Source organism: Acomys minous (genome assembly GCF_964271855.1).
Source record: "Acomys minous genome assembly, chromosome: 14".
Lineage (NCBI taxonomy): Eukaryota > Metazoa > Chordata > Mammalia > Rodentia > Muridae > Acomys > Acomys minous.
In genome coordinates, this window is record NC_140496.1 from 88,033,288 (window position 1) to 88,054,451 (window position 21,164).

The 21,164-nt window shown below is 42.6% G+C and overlaps 1 protein-coding gene across 4 annotated transcripts in view; it reads right to left on the reverse strand.

Annotated features, from left to right (window-relative positions):
* NPNT (nephronectin) overlaps nt 1–21,164 on the reverse strand; it is a 64,467-nt gene that overhangs the window by 9,891 nt on the left and 33,412 nt on the right. For 2 of the 4 annotated variants that reach the window (XM_084756246.1, XM_084756247.1), the window contains 6 exons: nt 20,988–21,080; nt 16,313–16,432; nt 14,813–14,932; nt 13,189–13,323; nt 12,806–12,928; nt 11,153–11,548 (listed from right to left, as the gene is read on the reverse strand). In XM_084756246.1, the coding sequence (XP_084612372.1) occupies nt 11,153–11,548; nt 12,806–12,928; nt 13,189–13,323; nt 14,813–14,932; nt 16,313–16,432; nt 20,988–21,080 (987 nt within the window). The remainder of the gene's footprint in view (nt 1–11,152; nt 11,549–12,805; nt 12,929–13,188; nt 13,324–14,812; nt 14,933–16,312; nt 16,433–20,987; nt 21,081–21,164) is intronic. The other 2 variants (XM_084756248.1, XM_084756249.1) reach the window with 1 other exon arrangement.

The following is a 21,164-nucleotide window of genomic DNA, read 5'->3' on the forward strand; positions in this document are numbered from 1 at the left end:
TCAGAGCTTAAGAACACACTTCAAGAGAACTGACTCACTTAAGCCCTTATTTATGCATCCATTCGATGTATATTTAATTTCCAACCCAATGCCAACCCCCATCGTGGGCACTGAAGAGACAGTACGTGGAGCGTGAATAAAACCAACAAGGATGCACATCACAGGGAGCTTGGATTCTAGTGGCAGACACTGACATCAAACATGGGGATAAATGGACACTGTAAGCTTTGAAAAAGGGTAGAAGTGGGGGGGGGCTGGGAATGCCTGAAGATACCATGAAGAATAGCAGGGTCAGAGAATAGGAAAAAACTGTGGGAAACTTGGTTTAGTAGTTAGGGGACTTCTTGACCAGAGGCCAGGGACTACTCCCTTCTCTTTGCCAGAAATGCAATTAATACTTTATTTTTATAAGGCGGGGCATTAAAGACATAGACTGCCACAAAACTGATGACACTCAGAAGGCTCATTTTCTCTAGTTGTATTACTGTCAGTAAGGACTTTTAAAAGTGACAAGCATGTACTATTTGCAACTGCTCTTAGCCTACGATCTCTGGATTGTTCCCCTACTTTTGTTTTAAAAGTTACAACAGGGAAGTGCTGTCCTCTTTCACAGCACACACACACACACACACACACACACACACACACACACACACACACACACACACACACAAATCGACAGGGACGACACAATCCAAGCTAAGGCAGAAGACAGATGAGACCTTCTCGTCCCTGGGGCTGCTGAATGACTGACAGCAATTACACCCAATGACAGCTCTCCGTTGCTCATTTTCAGACTCTTAGAGAACACCTTTCTTATTTGTTAGGAGTACAATGTTGTAGGCAAATCTGCTTCATTTCTCAGGACATAAGTTGTAAAAACATTAGGGCACAATTGTGCTTCTACTCTTCGGTAGCATAAATGACTTTAAAATGGAAAGGCTCGACTCCCAAGGTGTAGAGTCTGATGGCATTACGATAGCCACCCCGCCCCTCCCCGGCCTCAAGCGCGCCTCGGCGAAGGACCACCCACTGGCATTTGTTTTTTTGATATGTCCAGGTGTTCTGATATGTGAGGCTGTTTGATCAAAGAAGACCAGGAGGTTTTCTCTTAAAAGAGCAATTTAAACTGAAAGGGAAAGAGGCAGAACTTTCCAAACAAAAAGCACACATCTGGGGTGATAAAGATGGCACCTCGGGCACAGAGTGGTGGAGAGCGCCACAGGGTGTGGACAAAGAGAAAGGAGAAGATGGGACGTTTGGAAAAGAGATATCCCCAAATCCGTTCATCCACCCACCCACAAAGCCTCAGATGGCTCACTACGATTTCAGACAATTCCAGGAATTATTTAATTAACAGTGGGTGATGGTGTTTACACATTTACCACCGGCTTGACGTCCTCAGCACCCATCTATGCTTGCAGTGTTGTGTGCACTACTGTGACCCCTGCCAGGTTACTGATGTTCCTCACCACATCAGTGTGACTTACTAGGAACATCACAGTTTAGTATCTGCAAGGTCCAGTACTGTACCTGGCATATGGGATAGGATGTGAGAAAACCAACTGTAAATAACTATAGAAATTTGAGTAGGTCTCTACAATGTATTTTTTAAGACTAGAAAAACAGGTCATAAGGAACACATTAATAACGTGGTGGTCTGAATGTAGGAAATTATAGTGATTTTTTTATTTGCTGGTTCATTTAGTCTCTTATATTCTATATTTTGGGGCTGTTAAAACATTTAAATATAAAAAATCCTAATAATCTATACAAGGAAGTTTCTGTAAGGATGTATCTAGCTACATAGCAGTGACATATCTGATGTTTGTACCTTGGCTGCTCAGAGAACTTTGAATACTTTTGATATCTGATGTAAGCAAGGTTGTAAAACTTAAAAGTCTGTGAAACTCAAATACTTTTTTTCATTCAAGGGAGTGATTTTAATTGATGCAGAAAATATTAATTAAAACATCTGAAAACAGACTAGCAGCAATGAATGCATGCAATTTCACTACTCTACTTTGCTTGATATCTTGGTTAGTATTCACCTGAGATACATAATAAACAGAAACATATCTGAGACTTTCTTAGAGTTAGAATGGTGTAATTATGAAGATTAAAAAAAATAAAAGATGCTAACAACGTTCCTGCCCGTTCATTTTCTCTCCTTCAATGTCCTCCATTCACTGGGTAACCAGTCAAAATACAGAGCACCAGTGGGGTATAAGGCTGGGCTAAGCACCTGTAAAGCAAGGAACATACTTTCCTCCTGTCTTCTGTTGCCCTATAGTCTCAGGAGGAAGATGGACATAATGGGAGCTTTGATGGAAAAGTAGTCGATACTGCTTAAGTGTCGGTATGACGAGCGAAGCCTGGCAAAGCTCCCCCAGGAAGAGGAGATGCTGAAACTCTCTGAGAAGGGATGTTTGAACTACGATCTGGAGGATGAGTTGCTGCCATCAACGGCCCTGGAGAATACAAGGGGTGGGGGGTGGGGGGGAAGGTGAAGGGGGGGGGAGCAGCAGTCATCTGGAGAGCTTCGGGGAGAGGCAGAGCGCAGGCAGAGAAAAGCTCCAAATGAAGCCGGGGCTGCAGAACGGCTGTTTGAATCCCTGTTAAAATCTTGGATTCTATCTTGGCAGAAATTGGACTCTCTACAGGGTTTTACAGTAGTGGCAAGTCAAGGTCTGCATGGTGAAGTCACCAAGTATCATCCTGCTGCTGCTTGGAGAATGGCAAGGAGGAAGGTGAGAGCCGAAAGCATGTATGACTACAATTAATATAAAGAACGTTCACACACTTAAAAGCATTCTCCAACGTTTTCCTGATATTTCTCAATACTGCACCAACAAAAAACGTTCTTTTGGTGTGGTACAGCCTGGCTTTAATCCCAGCACTCGGGACGCACAGGCAAGCGGCTCCCTATGAGTTCTGTTCCCGCTGTGACTTGAATAGTGAGTTGCAGGCCATCCAAGACTACATAGTGAGGCCATGTCTCCAAAACAAAACAACAACCACCTGTGTAACTAAAAGAAAGAAGGTACTGACCCTCAAAGGTGGAGACTGAGATTCAGAGGGCACTAATCCCACCAGATAACAACTGTGGGAAACAGAGGGTATTAACCCCCAAAAGAGATCATGGGATATTGAAAATATTAACCCCACAGAGGGAGACTGTAAGACACGGGGGGGGGGGGGGGGGGGGGAGACTAGCCCCAAAGATGGAGGCCGTGGGGTGGAAGTATGATTGTGGTGGGCTGAGGGCACAGGACTGTCTCCTAATGGCCACAGAGTCAGTCCTGGTACCCATGGTGGGGGCAGCCATGGGAAGAAGCAGTCCCGCTCGCCAAACCCGCTGTTCGTCCAAGGGAATCTTATGAAGTGCAGTTCTCCAGGGATGTGATGATATTAACAGACAGTCTACATTCATAAATAAGGTTTCTCAGAGTCAGCTGAAGTTTTTACCCAGGAAAACCTTAGCAGTAAACACAGAGAAGAAATTGTAAATGCTACCCCGCATACCTCCCACTGCCAAGCTGCTTACAAAGCTGTAAGCACTAGTTCTCAATGGCAGGTTTGCAGCTTCAGGTTCCGTTCAAGGTGGTTTGTAGGACATTGGACTGAAAAATCACAGACAACACTGTCTTGAGTTCTTTCTGTGTTAGGGGTTCCCTTCACTGAAGAGAAAGGTACAGATTATATCTATTCTTTTTTAATGTCTTTCAGGGAGGAAAAGCAGCTATTTTCAGAGACTACAGACTGGAGCATGGCGGTGGATGATAAGGACTTTATGAGCAGTAGCCTTTCCTCTCCCTCCGGCTCCCACTCCAGATGCAGAACAAGCTCAGCAGAGAGAAGCAGATAAAAAAGATCAGGAATAAGTTCCTGCAATTTCCTTACCCTCATTCAAGAAATATCTTAGCCAAATATTGGTTACTCAAAACAAGAAAAGGGTCACTGAGCCCTACAGCAATAAGACCTTGCTCACCAATACTTTATCCCCTAGGGAGGAGCTACGGAGGGCAGAAGACAGAGCCTGAGAGCACTGAACAGAACTGGGAAAAATTAACTCCCTGGTGAAAGGCGAACGCAGGCCCGGCTGTTCAGCGATGGGCCTGTAGGGGTGGGGGCGGACCCCTTCTCCGCTGTACACTGTTGTGCGCCCTTTATAGAGCAACTCAGGTTCAGGAGGTACCCAGGGAACTCCTAAGAGGACTGAGACTCTAAGTCACGGTTCTTCACTAAGCATGGTTTTAAGAACCAAGAGAACAGCCGACTTGGTTCTCCTGCCCTCTTCCAAGCCAAAGCAAACCACAAGGGCTAGGCTCCTCCAGGCCAGTGCGCGCACCTCCACACGGGTGGAGTAAGTAAATGCCCCACAAGGGCTACTTGAACTGAGCACAGGAACACCTGAGTACAGAGCCTGCCTACTGCACAGGCAGGTGCAGTCCACTCATCCAAACCATCCATCGAAATAGCAAGGGGAGCTTTGGTGTCTGCTGTTCATCAGACACTGCCATGTGCGCTTGCCATCTGGGTAGACTCAATACTGGAGACAACGATTGCTATGTTCTCGGTGAAGACACTAGGGTGTTGTCTCAATTTAACACCCTCCTGGCTTTGCATGTGCCATGAATACCTGATTTAAGCACGAGGTTCCAGTTATTCGGCAATAAACAAAGTATATGCAAAGTAGCTCATTTCTATTTTCATTTTCTCTGCTCACACTTGTAAATCAAATCAATTTGCTATGAAAAGAGAGCATTAGCCAAAAATAGCATTAAAACTGTAGTGAAACATAATAAGCATAAAAAAAATTAGTCCTCACTAGAATACACGGCTTCTCTTATGAATTAATTAGCGAAGGCTGTTATTACTACACAGACGAATTCTGCTGATGTTCTTATGCGGCAATCCCTGTGGTAAGATGAGCGGAAACTCACCTAAGCCACACAATTGCCCAGTGAGGTGAATACTGCAACTGACTCAACATTCCAACGAGAAAATGTAGATGAAAGAAATTGTCAATGTGCCCCAAACAAAATCCTTTTAATTATAACTCTATAGGCAAATGTGCACAGGACTTTATAAACTTCTGATCGCCAATTTAGGGCACGTTCACTAAGAACTCAATTTATACTTTCTGAGGAGAACCATTTATTTTCTTCACCAGTCACCACAGAATCCCATTAAAATACAAATCAAAAAATCTTAAAAACTCTCAGAATCCATAGCACCAGCCCCTGACCTGGGAGCAGCAGCAACTCGCTTCTCCACAGCTCTGGCAGGGATTTCATCTTCGGGGAGATGTCAGCGCAGTCCTGAGGTCTCTGTGCGCCTTACTGTTTACTTGAGAACAAATTTGTTGTCAGAGAACCTTTTCACCCCTCAGCTGAAACAATCATTTACTCATCAACCACCCGGAATTAGAAAAGAGACTAAAATATGTCCATGGCTAAAAATGTTGAGATCCATAGACTAGAAAAATATACAGAAGAGAAATACTAGGAAAGCAAACCCCGAGGACAGCATGGTGCAGAGCAGCAATTTTCCTCTTACTGTTTGATACCAGGGCCTTCAACCCAGTCTCGTGTTCTGTAACAGCAGTGGCAAAACGGCTGGTTCTCAGACATGGCTGCGTACAAAAGAAGGTGGCAGAGATCAACTACATTATATTCTATAATCTTGAGTCGATAATGCCTTCTCTTTGCAGCCTGAGATCCTATCCGGCCCAGCTGAATCAGTGTGTGTCTTCATCTTAATAATCTGTACACATCTGATCTGATGACCCTAGACAGGCTGCATGAGTGAACTCCAGAGAAGAGGAATCTTAAACGAGCACCCTGGTTTATTCTAATTCAATCTGGATTCTGAAAACACTTTTTTGGGGGAAAAATATGTCTGCTGGTTCAAGTGATACTATATTCCTTGTAGTAATCTGAGTCTTTTGGCACATTTATGGCACATCCTATTCTAAGGAAATGTTAAAACGGTTAGAAGTTAATAAAACCTAGACTGGATTTTTAAAAAATAGAAACATTTCTAATGAGACTGGAGGGGTTAAGAACCAGAACACCCTGGGGTACTTTCTCAAAAAGTACAAGCCCGTTATTAACCTTCTGTGGGAAAAGTGGGACCCTCTTACAACGACCCTCTGCTACAGAGTCACTGTCACAGCAAATCACTGTTTTCTCAATGATGACAAAGAAGAGTTTAAAAATTACCACATGGGGGTAACAAGGAGACAATGAAAATCACTCACAGCACATACAAAAAATGTCATCTATCCATGGTTATTACTTTGGAATTTTTTTCTTTCAGACCTTCATATACATCCAAATATATGGAGTCACGTATTTTGTATTTCAGTGGGGTAAAATGGTACATATAGCTTTGTATTTAATTTTTCAGTTAACATATTTCTAACATGGAATTTTCCAAGTAATTTTTTATGAGAATGGTTTTTTATTTTTCATTTATTATACCACTAGATCAGGATGCATTCTCCGCCAACTTCCTCTGCTAACATCTTTATTTTCTTTGCTTTTACATAGCTGTTTCTGACTTGCCTCTGTGGACTGCGGAGTCATATTTTTGTGTCTGGTCCCAGTTTACTGGTGGTCTCCCATATTCAGGCAGGCACACCACCATGTAAAGCTGCTTTTCTGCTCGTCTGCTCAGTACCTCTCTCCTCTACACTGGACTATCTCAGAACAGGCCTATTAGTCTCAGCCTGGAATACGATGCACACTACTCAGTCAGGACTCTTGGTCACTGCGATGAGTGGTCTCCTTGCTTCTTAGTTCAGCCAAGAACTGACCAGACACTGGTTGAAGAGAATTCTAATCCAGTGAGTTAAGTAATCCCATAGATAAATCTATCTGAAGGTGATGCACACTGTACTAGGTTTTTCCTAGTCTGAAAATACTAGCTAGCAGACCTAGTTAGCTTGGCTAAACTGGGTATTTCTTAATGCGTTTAATCCCAGAACTTGCATAACCTTCCAGGTAGCTAATGGCCAATGAAACACACTTGCAGAAGCGCTGCTTCATCCCAGTAGTGAAGAAAGAACAATGGCACGCTTTGTCAGGGACGCTAGTACAGTTTAAACCAGCCTATTAGCTGGTCGACCATTAGCTCTGAAAATGTATCTGAGTAGGTTGCTAGTCCATTAGCCAAAAATCCTTAAGTCCCTTAGAGTATGGTTCCCAACCTGTGGGTCTTGACCCCCTTGGCAACCTCTATCTCCAAAAATATTTACAGTACAATTCATAACAGTAGCAAAATTACAGTTATGAAGAAGCAACAGAAATAATTTTATGATTAGGGGTCACCGCAACATGAGGAATTGTATTATAAGGTCATGGCATTAGGAAGATTGAGAACCACTGCCTTAAACTATTCTTAATTTGAAACAGGTGCTTAATATTTCACATCCAACATAAAATGTGACTTTTTAGTATATTTATTCTCTTCAGTATGGTTATAGTGAATAAATAGGTAACCTTTCCCATTTCATAGCGGTTCATTAGTCATACAAATTTTACTTGAATTCTCTCTGACCTTGAACCCACTAGTAACAGAGCAAAGCCACAAACTCAGAACTAGCAGAGGTATGAGGCAAAGCTTATTGTGAGAAGAGTCCTGCAGGGAGCCCGTCCCGGATGCTTCAGCCTCCCTTCATATTCCCTTTCGACTATTTATACCATAACTCAACATCAGGCGTAGACTTACACTGGATGCAGAATTCTCTAGAGAACGTTTACTGTCACTGGCATGTTGCCCTATACCAGGGTGAGAATGAAACTGTGACCTGAAATAACTCATCGTTTGGAAGGCTATCAGAATCAAGACGTGGGACAGAGCTGCAACAGGAAATACAATTCAATGTGCCTAGTCTGAAGAAAGGGTTGACTGATTTTCTGAAGTATTTCTTGAAGTACATGGGAAGCGAATATGACAACAGTGACCAAGTGCCATTACCCCTGAGAAAACGATGACAATAGGAGGGTTCATAAATTTAGGTTAAACATAGGGTGTCTCAGTTATGAGCTGGGTTGTGGGAAGGAACCCTGGAGGTAGCAGGGGTGACTCGAGAGTCCTCATAAGGCCACGCAACACAGGAGCAAGCCTCTTGGATACTTAAGTAATGCCGCTTTAGAGTGTTTCTAGGCCCCAGGTTAAAATGACCAGGGACTGCGGCAATTATCAAATGAGCCCTCACTTGACCTTTAAAGGTTTTCAGTCCTGTATCCCTTTCTCTTGTAGCATAGCAAAGGAACAAAGTGTCGGTGTCATGGTACTTTGCAAGCTCACATTGTGTTAAGGAATTGTTTCATAAATTGTTTAAAAAGATTATGAACCTTTAAACAGACAAACTTTTACATAGTAAAATCATAACGCAAAAGGTAAATTTTATTATAACTAACTTGGGGCACTAGGAAGCAGGCACATACTTTGAGGCACCTGTTTGAAATGGCTGACATTTCTCTTTGTGCTAACATCAGTACACTACCGCAGGAAGAGTCCTTCACTGTGTAACACACAGGATTGGTGTCTCATTATGTTTCTAAAAAAAATCTGAAAAATATTGTATTTCACAGTCATTTAAAAGGTGGATATATGGTAGATTTTGGATCAGGATTGGTGTCTCATTATGTTTCTTAAAAAATCTGAAAAATATTGTATTTCACAGTCATTTAGAAGGTGGATATATGGTAGATTTTGGATCTATAAACCAGGAGAAATAAGAGTGACACCTTAGATATAATCATTTTTTAAATTAAAAAAAAATAGTTCAACTAAAAATGTGCTAAGGTTCCTTTTTATTTTCACAGAGAATAAATAATGGGGTTTTTTTCTCTGCATAAAAAGCTTCGTAGCCTTTTACTTTTCAAACTATATGCTATAACCACAAGAAACCAAATTAAGAAGACTCCAGAATCTTCTCCTATGCTCCAAATGTATGAGCAGCTATTGCTGAAGACGAAGGGAGCATTAACTTTAGTTCCTGGCAGTGTGTCCGAGTGGCGAGGCGATCTGTGGCATGTGACAGCCTTGGCACAGGACCAAGGTCATCTCCCAGGGCATGTCCTTAGGATGGCAGCCTCTCCCAGCGAGGGCCCCGAGAAGCTCTGGACCTACGTGCCCCCAGTCTTACACCTAGCTCCTATGGGCGAACTTCAAGACCATTTTTAACTTCTCTATGTGTATCTATGTGTAGGGAGAAAGAACACTTAGAATGGCTCTTTAAGAAGAGAAACTATTAAAAGGGAGAGACCAAAAGATGTTCTCTCCGTTAGCGGGTTGCCAACTTGTCATGACCAGTAAAGGCACAAAACAATGTACATACCATACATGGTTGAGACGTGAGTAAAAATCACATTATATCACTAAGAGACAGGAAAATACAAAGAAGAGAGAGAGAGACACTGCACAGAGAGAAATTACAAAATTCAATTTAAACAACAGATTGTGCATATATGAAATATATATTTTGAGAGCTACCATATAATCCTCCTAAAATGTATGCAAGTTGCCTAAAACATGCACAGCCACAACAGATGGAATCTAGATCTGCTTTTAAAGGAAAAAGAAAAACAAACCTGATAACCTTATGTAGGTAAAAAACAGCTTATGTCTTCTCTTGTGAAGAAGTACAAATCATTACGGGGGCTGGGGAGATGGCGCAGTCAGCACAGTGTTCATCCCCTAGGCCCAGGTTAAACATACAGAGCCAGGCCTGTTGATGTACACGTGTAACTATGTGTAACAGAGATGCAGCCCTGTATCCCACTAGTTAGCCAGCCTAGCCTACTGGGCAAGTCCAGACCAATGAGAGACCCGGCCTCAAAAGACAAAAAAAGAGTTGACTGCTCCTGAGAAATAAAACTCAAAGTTGTCCCGTGGTTTCCATATGCACATACATTCAAGTATATACACACCTGCACACACATGCACGCACACACACACACACACACACACACACACACACACACACACACACACACCAAACATCAGTATTCTATTTACCTCATTAAAAACATATAGTGGCATTTAATTTAACTGGCATACAATGGCTCCATCATGGGAAAAAACATCTTTACAGGGTCTATTAAAAGATAACACTTGAGATGTATCCCTTGGACTAGTGTTTTGATATAAGTGAGTATATACCATTTGTCTCTTTTTGCTTCTGGGTGAACTCACTCATTATGATAATTTCTAGGTCAATCCATTTGTCCACAAATTTCGGGAATTCCTTGTTTTTAATAGCTGAGTAATACTCCATAGTGTAAATGTACCACAGTTTCTTAGTCCATTCTTCTACTGAGGGACACCTAGGCTGTTTCCATGTTCTGGCTATTGTGTATAAAGCAGCTATGAACATGGTTGAGCATATGTCCCTGTTGTGTGGTAGGGCATTTTCTGGGTATATTCCAAGGAGTGGGATAGCTGGGTCTTGAGGAAGCCCTATTCCCATTTTTCTGAGAAAACGCCAGATAGCTTTCCAAAGTGGTTGTACTAGTTTGCATTCCCACCAGCAGTGAAGGAGTGTTCCTCTCTCTCCACATCCTCGCCAACATGATATTCTCCACCGTTGAGTGGAGAGTGAGATCTGATTCTCACATGAACTCTGGTGCCCCTTTTTTGACCATGTCCCCTGCATGGGGAGGCCTGGTGGCACTCAGAGGAAGGATAGCAAGTTACCAAGAAGAGACTTGATAATCTTAGAGCATACATAGGGGGTGGAAGTCTCCCTCAATCACAGACATAGGGGAGGGGAGATGGGGGGAAGTGGGAGGGAGGGAAGAATGGGAGGAAACAGGGGAAGGGCTAACAATCGAGATGTAATATGAACAAATTAATAACAAAATGGTTAAAAAAAAAAGATAACACTTGAGGCTGGAGAGATGGCTTAGTGGCTAGTAGCAGTTGTCACTCTGGCAGAGGACCCAGGTTTGATTCCCAGCACACACATCATGGCTCACAGCCAACTGCGACTCCAGTTCTGGGGAATCCCAGCCCTTTTCCCTAAGTGAGCACCTGGCATAAACGTCATACACACTACATACACAAAGGCAAGACAGTTGTCCACAAAAAATATAATAAATAAACCTTTAAAATGATAATAATTTATGTGACCTACTGAACACGTCTCCTCTGGGTTTCTGAGGATCTGTCTGTATCCTGTTGTCAACCGTAAATCCTCGTGTAGATGTACTGGCAACAGGCGCCATAGTTGTCGGTCTGGTGGGAGGCCTCTCTGGGGTGGGTGGAAGTGGAGTTGTTCTGAGCTCTGTTGGGAGGGGTGGCGGGGGTGGCGGGGTAGGCGGTGTTGTTGGATTTGGTGTGGGTCTTGCTGTTGGCTTGGAAGTGGGCCTGTTGGTAATCCCAGGGGGGACATATGGTGTCTCCAGGGGCCACCTAGTACTTCCAGCGTCAGGAATCCTATTGACATGTCTTCCATCTCCCTTGGAGACTGTACCATTTCTCTCTGGCACATGAACTGGACCTGAAGGTTCAATCATGACTTTAGGGATGTCTGGAAAAAAAAAAAAATCCGAAGGTTTAAAGTAGCATGAAAATATGTCTAAATACTGCAACAGGGAACTGCAAACAAAATACATGCACAGAAACACCTCATGCTAACTAAGTCTTATTTTTCACGTTTACAATATTCTTGTCTAGAAGAAGTGACACCACTTTCTGAATAACAAATGTGTGTATATGCAAAAATATATTGGTGTTTCTATAATGAATATGTATTATTTGAAGCACAAAAATATCTTCAATATTTATAAAACAGTAGCAACAGAAATCAGTATTTTTTTCAAAATATGGGAATATTGCATTCTGGTGCTGTGCTCCCCTCCTGCGCCTGTGCCTTGCAGCTCGGCTTGGAACCCTACAGACCAGGCAGTTCCTTTCCTCACCTGTACTTTAGATGTATTTAACTTATGTAAACAATTGGTTTTATTGCTGGCTTTTCTTGCTAATTTACATTTGTTTTTCTAAAAAGTCATGTTCTGAAGTTAAATAAATCATCTGTGGAATATTTCCCATTGATAATCTTCACCAAAAAAATCAATATTTAATCTGCCTGGAATGATATCTTTCAGAGCAGGAATGACTTCACAACACTTCAAAAGCACTTTAATCCACAGGATTTTATGCCCTGTGGGTTTTCAGTAAATATTTTACCCAGGAAATTTTTTAAAATTATCTAGTGTTACATGAAATGTGTGGTAAATTATGGCCTTTGGTTTGTCAAACTTTCATCTTCAAGAACATGCACTTTTCTTGTTTATCTGGTAACTCACTACTCCAAAGACAACTTAGGAAAATTTAAAAGCAAAGCAGTTTTAAATGTAGAGAAAATTGACATTGGAATTATTTTCAGCAGTAAAGAGGCACCAAACAAGAAAGCAAATATGTAGATTGTATCCCAGTTAACATAATGCTGTGCTAACAATGGACGTTTATTTCAGATTCAACAAACTTGGATTCTCAGGAAGGACTCCAACCTTTTTTGTCGACCTGAAATGAAGCAACTCCTAGATTTTACTCAAGAAATACTAAGGCTTTTAGTATTAGACTGTACTAGTGAATCTTATTTAAACAGTTTTTTAAAAGTTATCCAACAAGTGATTTGACTGTCTTTAGAAGATCAGGTTGACGTTAGTAGATATGAAAAGTAATTTCTTCAATAACCAATTGCGTTCCTTATCAGGAACAGCCTTAATGCAACCCACACTTCCTAAAGAAGTGAGATCTGGGGGGGGGGGGCAGTGTTACTCACACACACAGTTCAGTCCATCACCCTCGTATCCGTCTTTGCATTTGCACTTGTAGGACCCGTGCACGTTGTAACATCGAGCAGAGCTGCTGCACTGATGCTGCCCAAGGGAGCACTCGTCAATGTCTGCATCAGGGGCAAAAAAAAAAAAAAAAAAAAAAAAAAAAAAAAAAAAAACCAAGCGGAGGGGCAGATGATGTCGTGAAACACACACCAGTTTGCCGAGCTCCACATAAAACAACAGCGATCAGAAAGAATACAGTGAATCTAGTGGATTCAGTAGATACTGCTCATTTCATGCCCGTCCCCTCCCCTGTCCCTGACAGCTGGAGACTTCTCAGTGCTGTAGGAAGACAGAATACACAGGGATGGGACAGGTCCCTTACCATGACATTGATATTTGCCTCCAATGTACATGAGGTCGAAACCAGTATGGCACTTGCAGATGTAACTCCCGAATGTGTTGACACATTGCCTAAATCGAGGGCAGGAGACTCTTCCGGTAGCACATTCATCAATGTCTAGAAATATAAGTTAATCGCACTTAGGTAGAGCCAAGACGGGAGCTCATATCCCCCTGGCTACCCCTGCGACAAATTCTACATTAAAAACACTCTTAAAAACAAGGAATCCCGCAGCTCCAGGTTTCAACTGGAGCTCTTCTTTTCTCACAGGCAGCGTCGGGGGACACCACACTGTCTACTTAGTGAGCTGAACTTTCCCCCCAACAACCCCTAAAACACAACCAAGTCCTGTCATTTGTTGTCTAGCACCCCCACACACACACCATCACCCCATTCCTACCCCACCGTCTCCTGCTTTCCACTGAGATGAGAAGTCTTGAAGCTGGGCTGTTTGCTGCCAGTCTTATCTCCTCTGAATCACTCTTCACTTCTTGGCAGGTTCTTTAAATTTACTCTAAATTTTATTCTCTATGCATGACTGTTTTGACTGCATGTAGATATGCACACCACGTGCATGCCTGGTGCCTGAGGAGGCCAGAGGTGGTTAGATCCGCTGGGACTGGAGTTACAGATGGCTGTGTGCTGCTTGGCGAATGCTGGGAAATGTGGATGAGTAGCCAGTGCTCTTAGCTGTTTGCCTTGCCAGCTCCTTGGCAGGTTCTTCAAACAGCTAATGGCCCAGGTCTCACTTTAGAAATACCCTAATGATGATTTTCTATGACGGTCCTTTTCTAGTTTTGTTTCTCTTACTACCTTTTGCTAGCATTCAGCATGGTCAGTAATTTTACTGGATATTATTTATTTTCTGTCTTCCCTACCAGAAGGTCAACTTCTTAAGGACCAAAACCTCACACGTTCTTTGTCCATTGCTATGCACCCAGCACTTAGCGCAGTGTCTTGAATAGAGCAGCTACTTAGTAAATGGGTCTTAATTAGTGAACAGCTCCAAGCAAGGCTTGCCCCGTGCTGGGGACTGCGGCTGAGCTCTCTGAAGACATGATCTCATTCAACACTTGCAATGGTTCTATGTGGTATTATTTCCATTTTAAAGAAAGGGAAGCCCAAGCTCAACCAAGAGAAGTTATTTTCCTAACTAAGGTTACATAGCTAGCTAGTCTGTAGCTCAGCCAGGTTTAGAAGGTCTGAATTCTGTCATAATCTGTACATGCCATCTTGATATTCTGGAAAAACGCTAAGCCCTATGATACAGCACATGGGATGAGGTAGCCTTGGTGATCTGTTCAGCTCTAGTGCTCCCTTCCCTCTGGATTACAGAAACTAAGATCCAGTTTGCCTGAACACAGTGCTCTGTTGTACATCCCTGTTTCTGCACATGTGGTTCCCTCTGTCTGATGCTTTCTCCTGTCCCAAGAGTTTCAAAAACTAGATCGTGTTGGTCCATTCACAGAAATCCTCTTCTGAAGTAGCTGGTATCTCTTAGCAGGTAGCCACACACTTGACTAAGGAGCTACCTTTTTCTTTTTGCCTCCCACTGTCTTCCTCAAGCCCACAACATCTACTGTAGATGCTTGGTGAAGAAACTCACCCACACAGGTCCTTCCATCAGGAGCCAGCTGCAGGCCAGGGGAAGGACACTGGCACCGGACTTGTCCCTTGACAACATCACAGCCATACTGACAGTTTGCCATGGAACATGATAGGGCACCTGGAAAGAGAGCGACTGGCTGCATCCAAGACATAGGAAGCATTTGTAACTTATGCAGCTTTTTCACATGTCCTGCAATAGGTGACACTGATTCAGCAACAGGGGGGTCAATTAACCAACGTTCTAAGGGGGGTAAGGCAGGGAGGGAAGATGCTCTCTGCAACAGGATGACTGAGAAGTAGCCCTGTGCCATCATCACCTGGAGATACCCTTTAGTGTTTTAAAAGGAGTGGCAGGTAGGGACAGAGCTTGCTCTGGCGCACAGCATTCAGGCAGAAGGGAGGTCTTTCTCCAGATTTTCTCAAGCCAAATGCTATTCCTAACCAAAATCTCTAATTGACCATCTCAGCTGCATATTGAAATTCTCAATAGGACAAAAGATTTCCTAGTGAACCGCACAATGTTAGAGGACTCTGGAACCACTGTCAAATGCAATTCAAATATGCATACATCGAACAAAATTTCCAGTCGTATGTCTGTATGACATTAAATAAAAGTACCTGCTATTATTTTTATATAAAAGCAACTTAATTGGTATTTAGGGAAAAATACAAATCAGGCCACCACTTGCTGATAATCATAGAAACCTAAGTTCAATTCAGTTTTCAGCTTACAGAGAAGTTTAGGGTAGTGTCTATCTTAAAAACGCATTCAGATGCTAGCAGGAAGCATCACATAATTCTCTTATAAAGATGCGTGTGAACTGGACCCTCTTGGGCCTGGGCACGCAGCTCAGCTGGTAGAGTGCTTGCCTTGCCTGTACGAAGGCTCTAACTCCAGCACCTCATCAGCACTCAGGAGGCAGAGGAAAGAAGACAAACCACTCAAGGTCATTCAAGGCTAGCCTGGGATATGTGAGATCTCATTTAAAAAAAAAAAAGCAAAAACAAAAAACACAACTCAAATTATCTGATGCTATATTCACTTTCACTTAAAGCAGTTTTTTTCAGCTAATTCTCAATTCATCCTTAAAATCTTTATTATCAAGAAATATGAAAATGAACTGAGAAGTATTTATGAAGGGATCTGGTGGATTCTAAGCAATGTCTCAATAATCATTAATATTCTTTGACCTGAAGTATTCATCTGTATCCGGGGAGTGCACTGGGGCCAACATGCCGAGAAAAACACTAGGAAATGTGATTCTTGCTCTAGATACAATTCATAAACCTATTTAATGTTGGCCTGAGCATTAAGAGGAATGTCACATATATAAATGTGCACCTCTTATTTTGATCTTGTGCTCAGGCGTGCACACAAACACGTTCACAATCCTATTGAATAGGGATGAAGAGGCAGCTTTCCCTACAGGTGGGCTCCCTAAGCACCTCAGAAAGAAAGCCCGGAGCACGTATAAAACTGTTAAGATTCTTGACATACTTGAGCAGGACCCATCTGGCGTGAGCATGTAGCCGCTGAGACAATAGCACTTGTAACTGCCGAAAGTGTTCATGCACCTGTGCTTACAGGGACGAGGCTTCAGGCCACACTCGTTTAAATCTGCAAAGAATGGGGGTTAAAGCAGAAAAGTCACAGACCTCAGCACCGACGGAAAATACTTCTCCACGTGGAAGATGAAGGCGAAAATGGGTCAAGACAGTGAAACCATCACTTCTATGACAGATAAAGCTGGTGTGCACCGTCTTCACACAACATTACATCCCAGATGCTGTTGGGACCTTTATGGATCTATAATCCTTGGGGACAGTTGGGAGCATTCCCAACTCTGGACCTGCCTTTAACCCCCACAAAGAGCCGCAGGCTCGCGCCTCGGGTAGAGTCTGTGTGGCTGCTGCCAAGCTCAGAATGCTTGTGCATTCTCTGTGTTAGAACCTCTCCTGCTAACGGACTCTGCTAAAAAGGATACTGAGTGACACTTTTCACTTCATAGGGAATGTGCAAATGTTGGAACATTAGGATGATGTGACCTTCTCAAAGGACAGCTATGTTTTCAGAAGGGGGAAAAAACCTGTATGGATCAGACTGAATGCTATTTTGTTTTTTCTTGTTCAATTTGATAGGTTCTATACTGACTCTGGATTACAGAAAACTCAGCTTCCTGTTTCACTGATCCATTCAAGTCACAAAACACGTTTTTAAAGCCTTCCAATGTGTTTTCATTCGTTTGGCAGTTAAGAGGAGCATGTGGAAACGCTAAGGGACAAAAACATCATTATGTATTTTTATGTTTATTGGTTTAAATATCAATGGGAAATTAATGAATTCCACAATATAAAAGTTTTCCACCACAAAAGTGAACACTGCCTCAAGTGAACATAAAATTCACAGCGGCATAAAACACTGAAATACTAATGCTCATAATAGACCTCATTAAAAAGGAGCATGACCACATGTTTGTCTGGAAACAGCAGCATAAGTACCTGATTAGCATAATTTAATTATAAATTTATCCATATCACCAAATAAAAACACAGATAATATATCTAGCTACAAAGCTGGTTCTAACTCTAATCAAAGTTAAATGGGACCTGTTCATTTGCCAGAGGTATGTGGTATCCCTCTGAAGCACCCAGTTACACTGCGCCATAAAGGCACCAAATAAATAGCACATCTAAGAATATTTTCACATCCCACTGACTCTCCAACTTGGTCTTTCTTCTGCCCTTACCACAGTGTGAGCACACTGCCAGCTGGGCAAATCCTGGAAAGGTTAGATAAATACAGCAAATACCTTTGTCATTTCCTATGTTTTCTTCAATTCGTTGCTTTATTGTCTTTTGTCCAGTCAAAGGTTTTCAAAACAGGATCACAGTTTAAGTATTTACAAAAGAATCCCTCCTCATGGAAGGTACTTTGTAGATTATTATATAAAAAACGTTGACCTCCACGTCTGCTAAGTGGGGTAGGAATAAGCAGGACTGCCTGAGGTGAAATTCTGCTCTCTGTCCAGACTCCTCTGCCTTGTATTTGAAGATTTATTAAACATCTGAGTCAGGAAAGTCTGTCTTATCTTTTAAAAGCTGAGTTCTAGGCCAGCCTGGTCTACAAAGTGAATCCAGGACAGTCAAGGCTGCTACACAGAGAAAAGTTTTGTTGTCGTCCTAATATCACTCCTGCTGAGTGTCACTGGCCTCCCTGGAGATGATGAGAAAGGTACTTAATCAATCTGCATATGTTATAAGAGAGAATCTTATTTTTTTCTGTGCTCAGAAAGCAAACAAAAATAGAGTAAGATTTGATCTGTATTTCAAGAGAAGGCTACGGATGGCTTTTTAGAGTGTCGATTATCATTCCCTAGTTTATTTTGAGACAGCAACAGAAACTTCTGGTGGTTCCTTACCGGAACCAGCAGCTGTTTATAATCCCAGGCAGCTCACAAGCCTGGTATTTGATGCCAGTGGGAGTCTCTCCAACACTTCCTGCTTAAAGCAGAAGCCAGTGGAGGCAGTACTTCCCCAAGCCAGTGGCAGTGCTGGGCAGTGAGGCCCTTAGGAGAGCTTTGGGAATCCAGCCTGTTTCTCAGGGGTCTTAAAGACTGCTTTTAATCCACATTCATCTTTTCTTTCCAGTGGGAAAGTGCTTAAGAATCATAAAACTGAAACGATTAAAAACAAAAAACAAAAAATACAAAAAAAAAAAAACCCTAACAATGTGTTAAGGATGCTGAAGTGCAGCTCTCCTGAATTGGCGTCTTCTGGCAGGGTAGAGGTGGGGGAAGGGCTTGGTTTTCTTTTCTTTCTTTTTAGTTTTTCAAGAGACAGGGTTTCTCTATAACACAGAGCCCTGGCTGTCCTGGTCTCTCTTTGGCCTCAAACTCACAGAGATCTGCCTGCCTCTGCCTCCTCTGCTGGGATTAAAGGCATGTGCGACCACGCCCAGCTCAGAACTTGGTTTTCTTTAAGGGGCTGGTCACTGGGAGTTTAACCATGCTCAAATGAGTGTATGGGCAACACAAACTGGACTCCTCCTCCTCCTCCTCCTCCTTCTTGGGGGGCGGCTGGGTCACAAGGGTAGGTGGACTAGGGAATAAGTATGATCGGGGTTCACAATGTGAAATTCCCAAATAATCAATAAAAATTATGTAAAAAAAGTAATTTAAAAACTAACAGACTGTCATAGGTTTTTTTTTATTACTTTATAAGAAAATACGGGGGGGGGGGGGGGACCAGGATGTATCCATGGATAAAAATGAGGAGACATTGGCTATATTGCCTGTTATTAAATGCTATGTAAGAATTCAAGCATGTGGGAACGACTTGAGAAACTGTTCTAGCAGCTGTTAATGGGCTGCATGACAGTCCCTTGGCAGGTGGCTGCTGTTCTGTTAATGTCCCTGATGGCTGCCTGGCCCATGTCTAGCAAACTCCACAGTGCCCCTTACCAGAACTACTACATAACAAAACAGCGTTCCAGTCACCTTGTTTACCAGCCACTGCAACACAGTAACAGATCTGGGGAGGAGGGAACACCAAAGTTCTTGGCACCTTGTTGGAAAAACTTCACCCTCCATTTTCTCCAAGGTTTCTAGTCTATAATTATCCCACCTTATTTTTTGTTGTTGTTGATCCAAAGCCTTACAAAATTGAGTTAATCATGCTTCTTCTGATAAATGTGGTACTCGCATTTGTATTTTATGGAATTAAGTCAGAAACTTTAAATGACACTTTCAAATTGTGGTAAATATCTTTATGCCAGTCATGAAAGGCTCCTCTTGATCTCCCATGGTCTCAAGGAAATTTAAAAGTTGATAAGTGAATCTAGGAAATAAACTCTAGTGTTTTTACTTTAAGCTTACTTTAATCTTACTCTAGAGGATTATATAGATCTATAATAAAAGCATAATGAACTCCATCATGCGCATATCTTACACTAAAGATATCATTTTACCCCCTATATTCAAATACTTTAAATGTTAAGCATATAATTCATGAAGAACATTATCATCAGGGTTACATTTAAGCAGGCTGGTGGATTCGGGGGCTGGGAGGGGTAAGGTAGAGTGAAAAGGGAGGTGGGCCAGAACAGGAATGCAAGCCGCATAGCATCGTTATTAGACTTCAGGGCAAAGAGACTGTACAGAAACTGTATTAGCGTGCAGACAACGGAAGGGGGCTTGGAAAAACCTGGGAGGGAGTCATCACGAAAGATAGCCACTGGGCTCTCACAGAAAACCACCTTCTGCTCCCTTCAACACATTTGGACCTTCCCCCGCCCCCTTGATGCCTCTTAAATCAGAAGTTGTTTCAGAAATCAAACTTTTAAAACTTTATCTCACTACAATAAGGTCACCAGTGAGCACAACAGCCAGAACTCTCTTAACTATGAGCAACATCGTCCTGGTCCCTCGTACAGAGCATGTACAACGTAAGCAAGTTCCCAATCAGCAGAGACAATAATTACCCCTAAGCTATTTCAGTTACTCTAAGCTACTCCTGTGAGTGCGTAGAGATAAAATCTAGAAGAGCCAGCCAGCAGCCCTACCACCTTTCTCACCTATAGGTTTTCCCATCTCACAGCAGTCCCACAGCCAAGCATGGCAGGAAGTGCTCTAAGGTCCCTTACTGCAGAGTCTGACACTCTCCAAACAGGTTGCCAGTACACAACCATCTACAGCCAGAACTCAACCCTCTGACATTACAGAGTGTGTACAAAAGAAAAGAGCAAATGTGTGGCTCGATTTCTAACCAAACCCAAAACCCTATATCCCGGACAGCAAGAGAGGAAAGGGCACTAAATTACTCCTAAAAATCGACTTGGAAAAAGGCATCCAACCTCATAGCTTCCTACAGTTATTCCTGATTTCCCCTACAAAAACTGTCTTGCTAATCTGATTTTCGGAGGTTTCCAAACTCAGAGGAAAGGAGGAAAAGTAATGATCCGTTATACATAAGAGGAGAGAAAGCTTTCCAGGGCGCATGGCCTCAGCGACAGGTGATAACGGCCCCAGCCGGCTTCACATGCTCAGGCTGAAGGCTGAAGGCTGCACTTCCACGCTAGTGTTCAGGCATTTGCAGGAAGTGACATAAGGACATAAGGGCAGGAAGCCTTGCAGGCGGAAGGGGAGGAGCAGCCACCGGAGACAAGGCACTCTCACCCCTTGAAGGTACACTTGTGGCTTGACGGTCCAGGGGTTGGAAAAGAGGCTGTTCACTGCCTTGGTCAAGAGGGCTTGGGTAGGAAGGCTCATCTTCACGGCAGGGAGAAGGTAATAAGAGTCAGCTTTGAACTGATGTCATTTTTAGCCCTAAAAATCCTCACAAGTATATAGTAA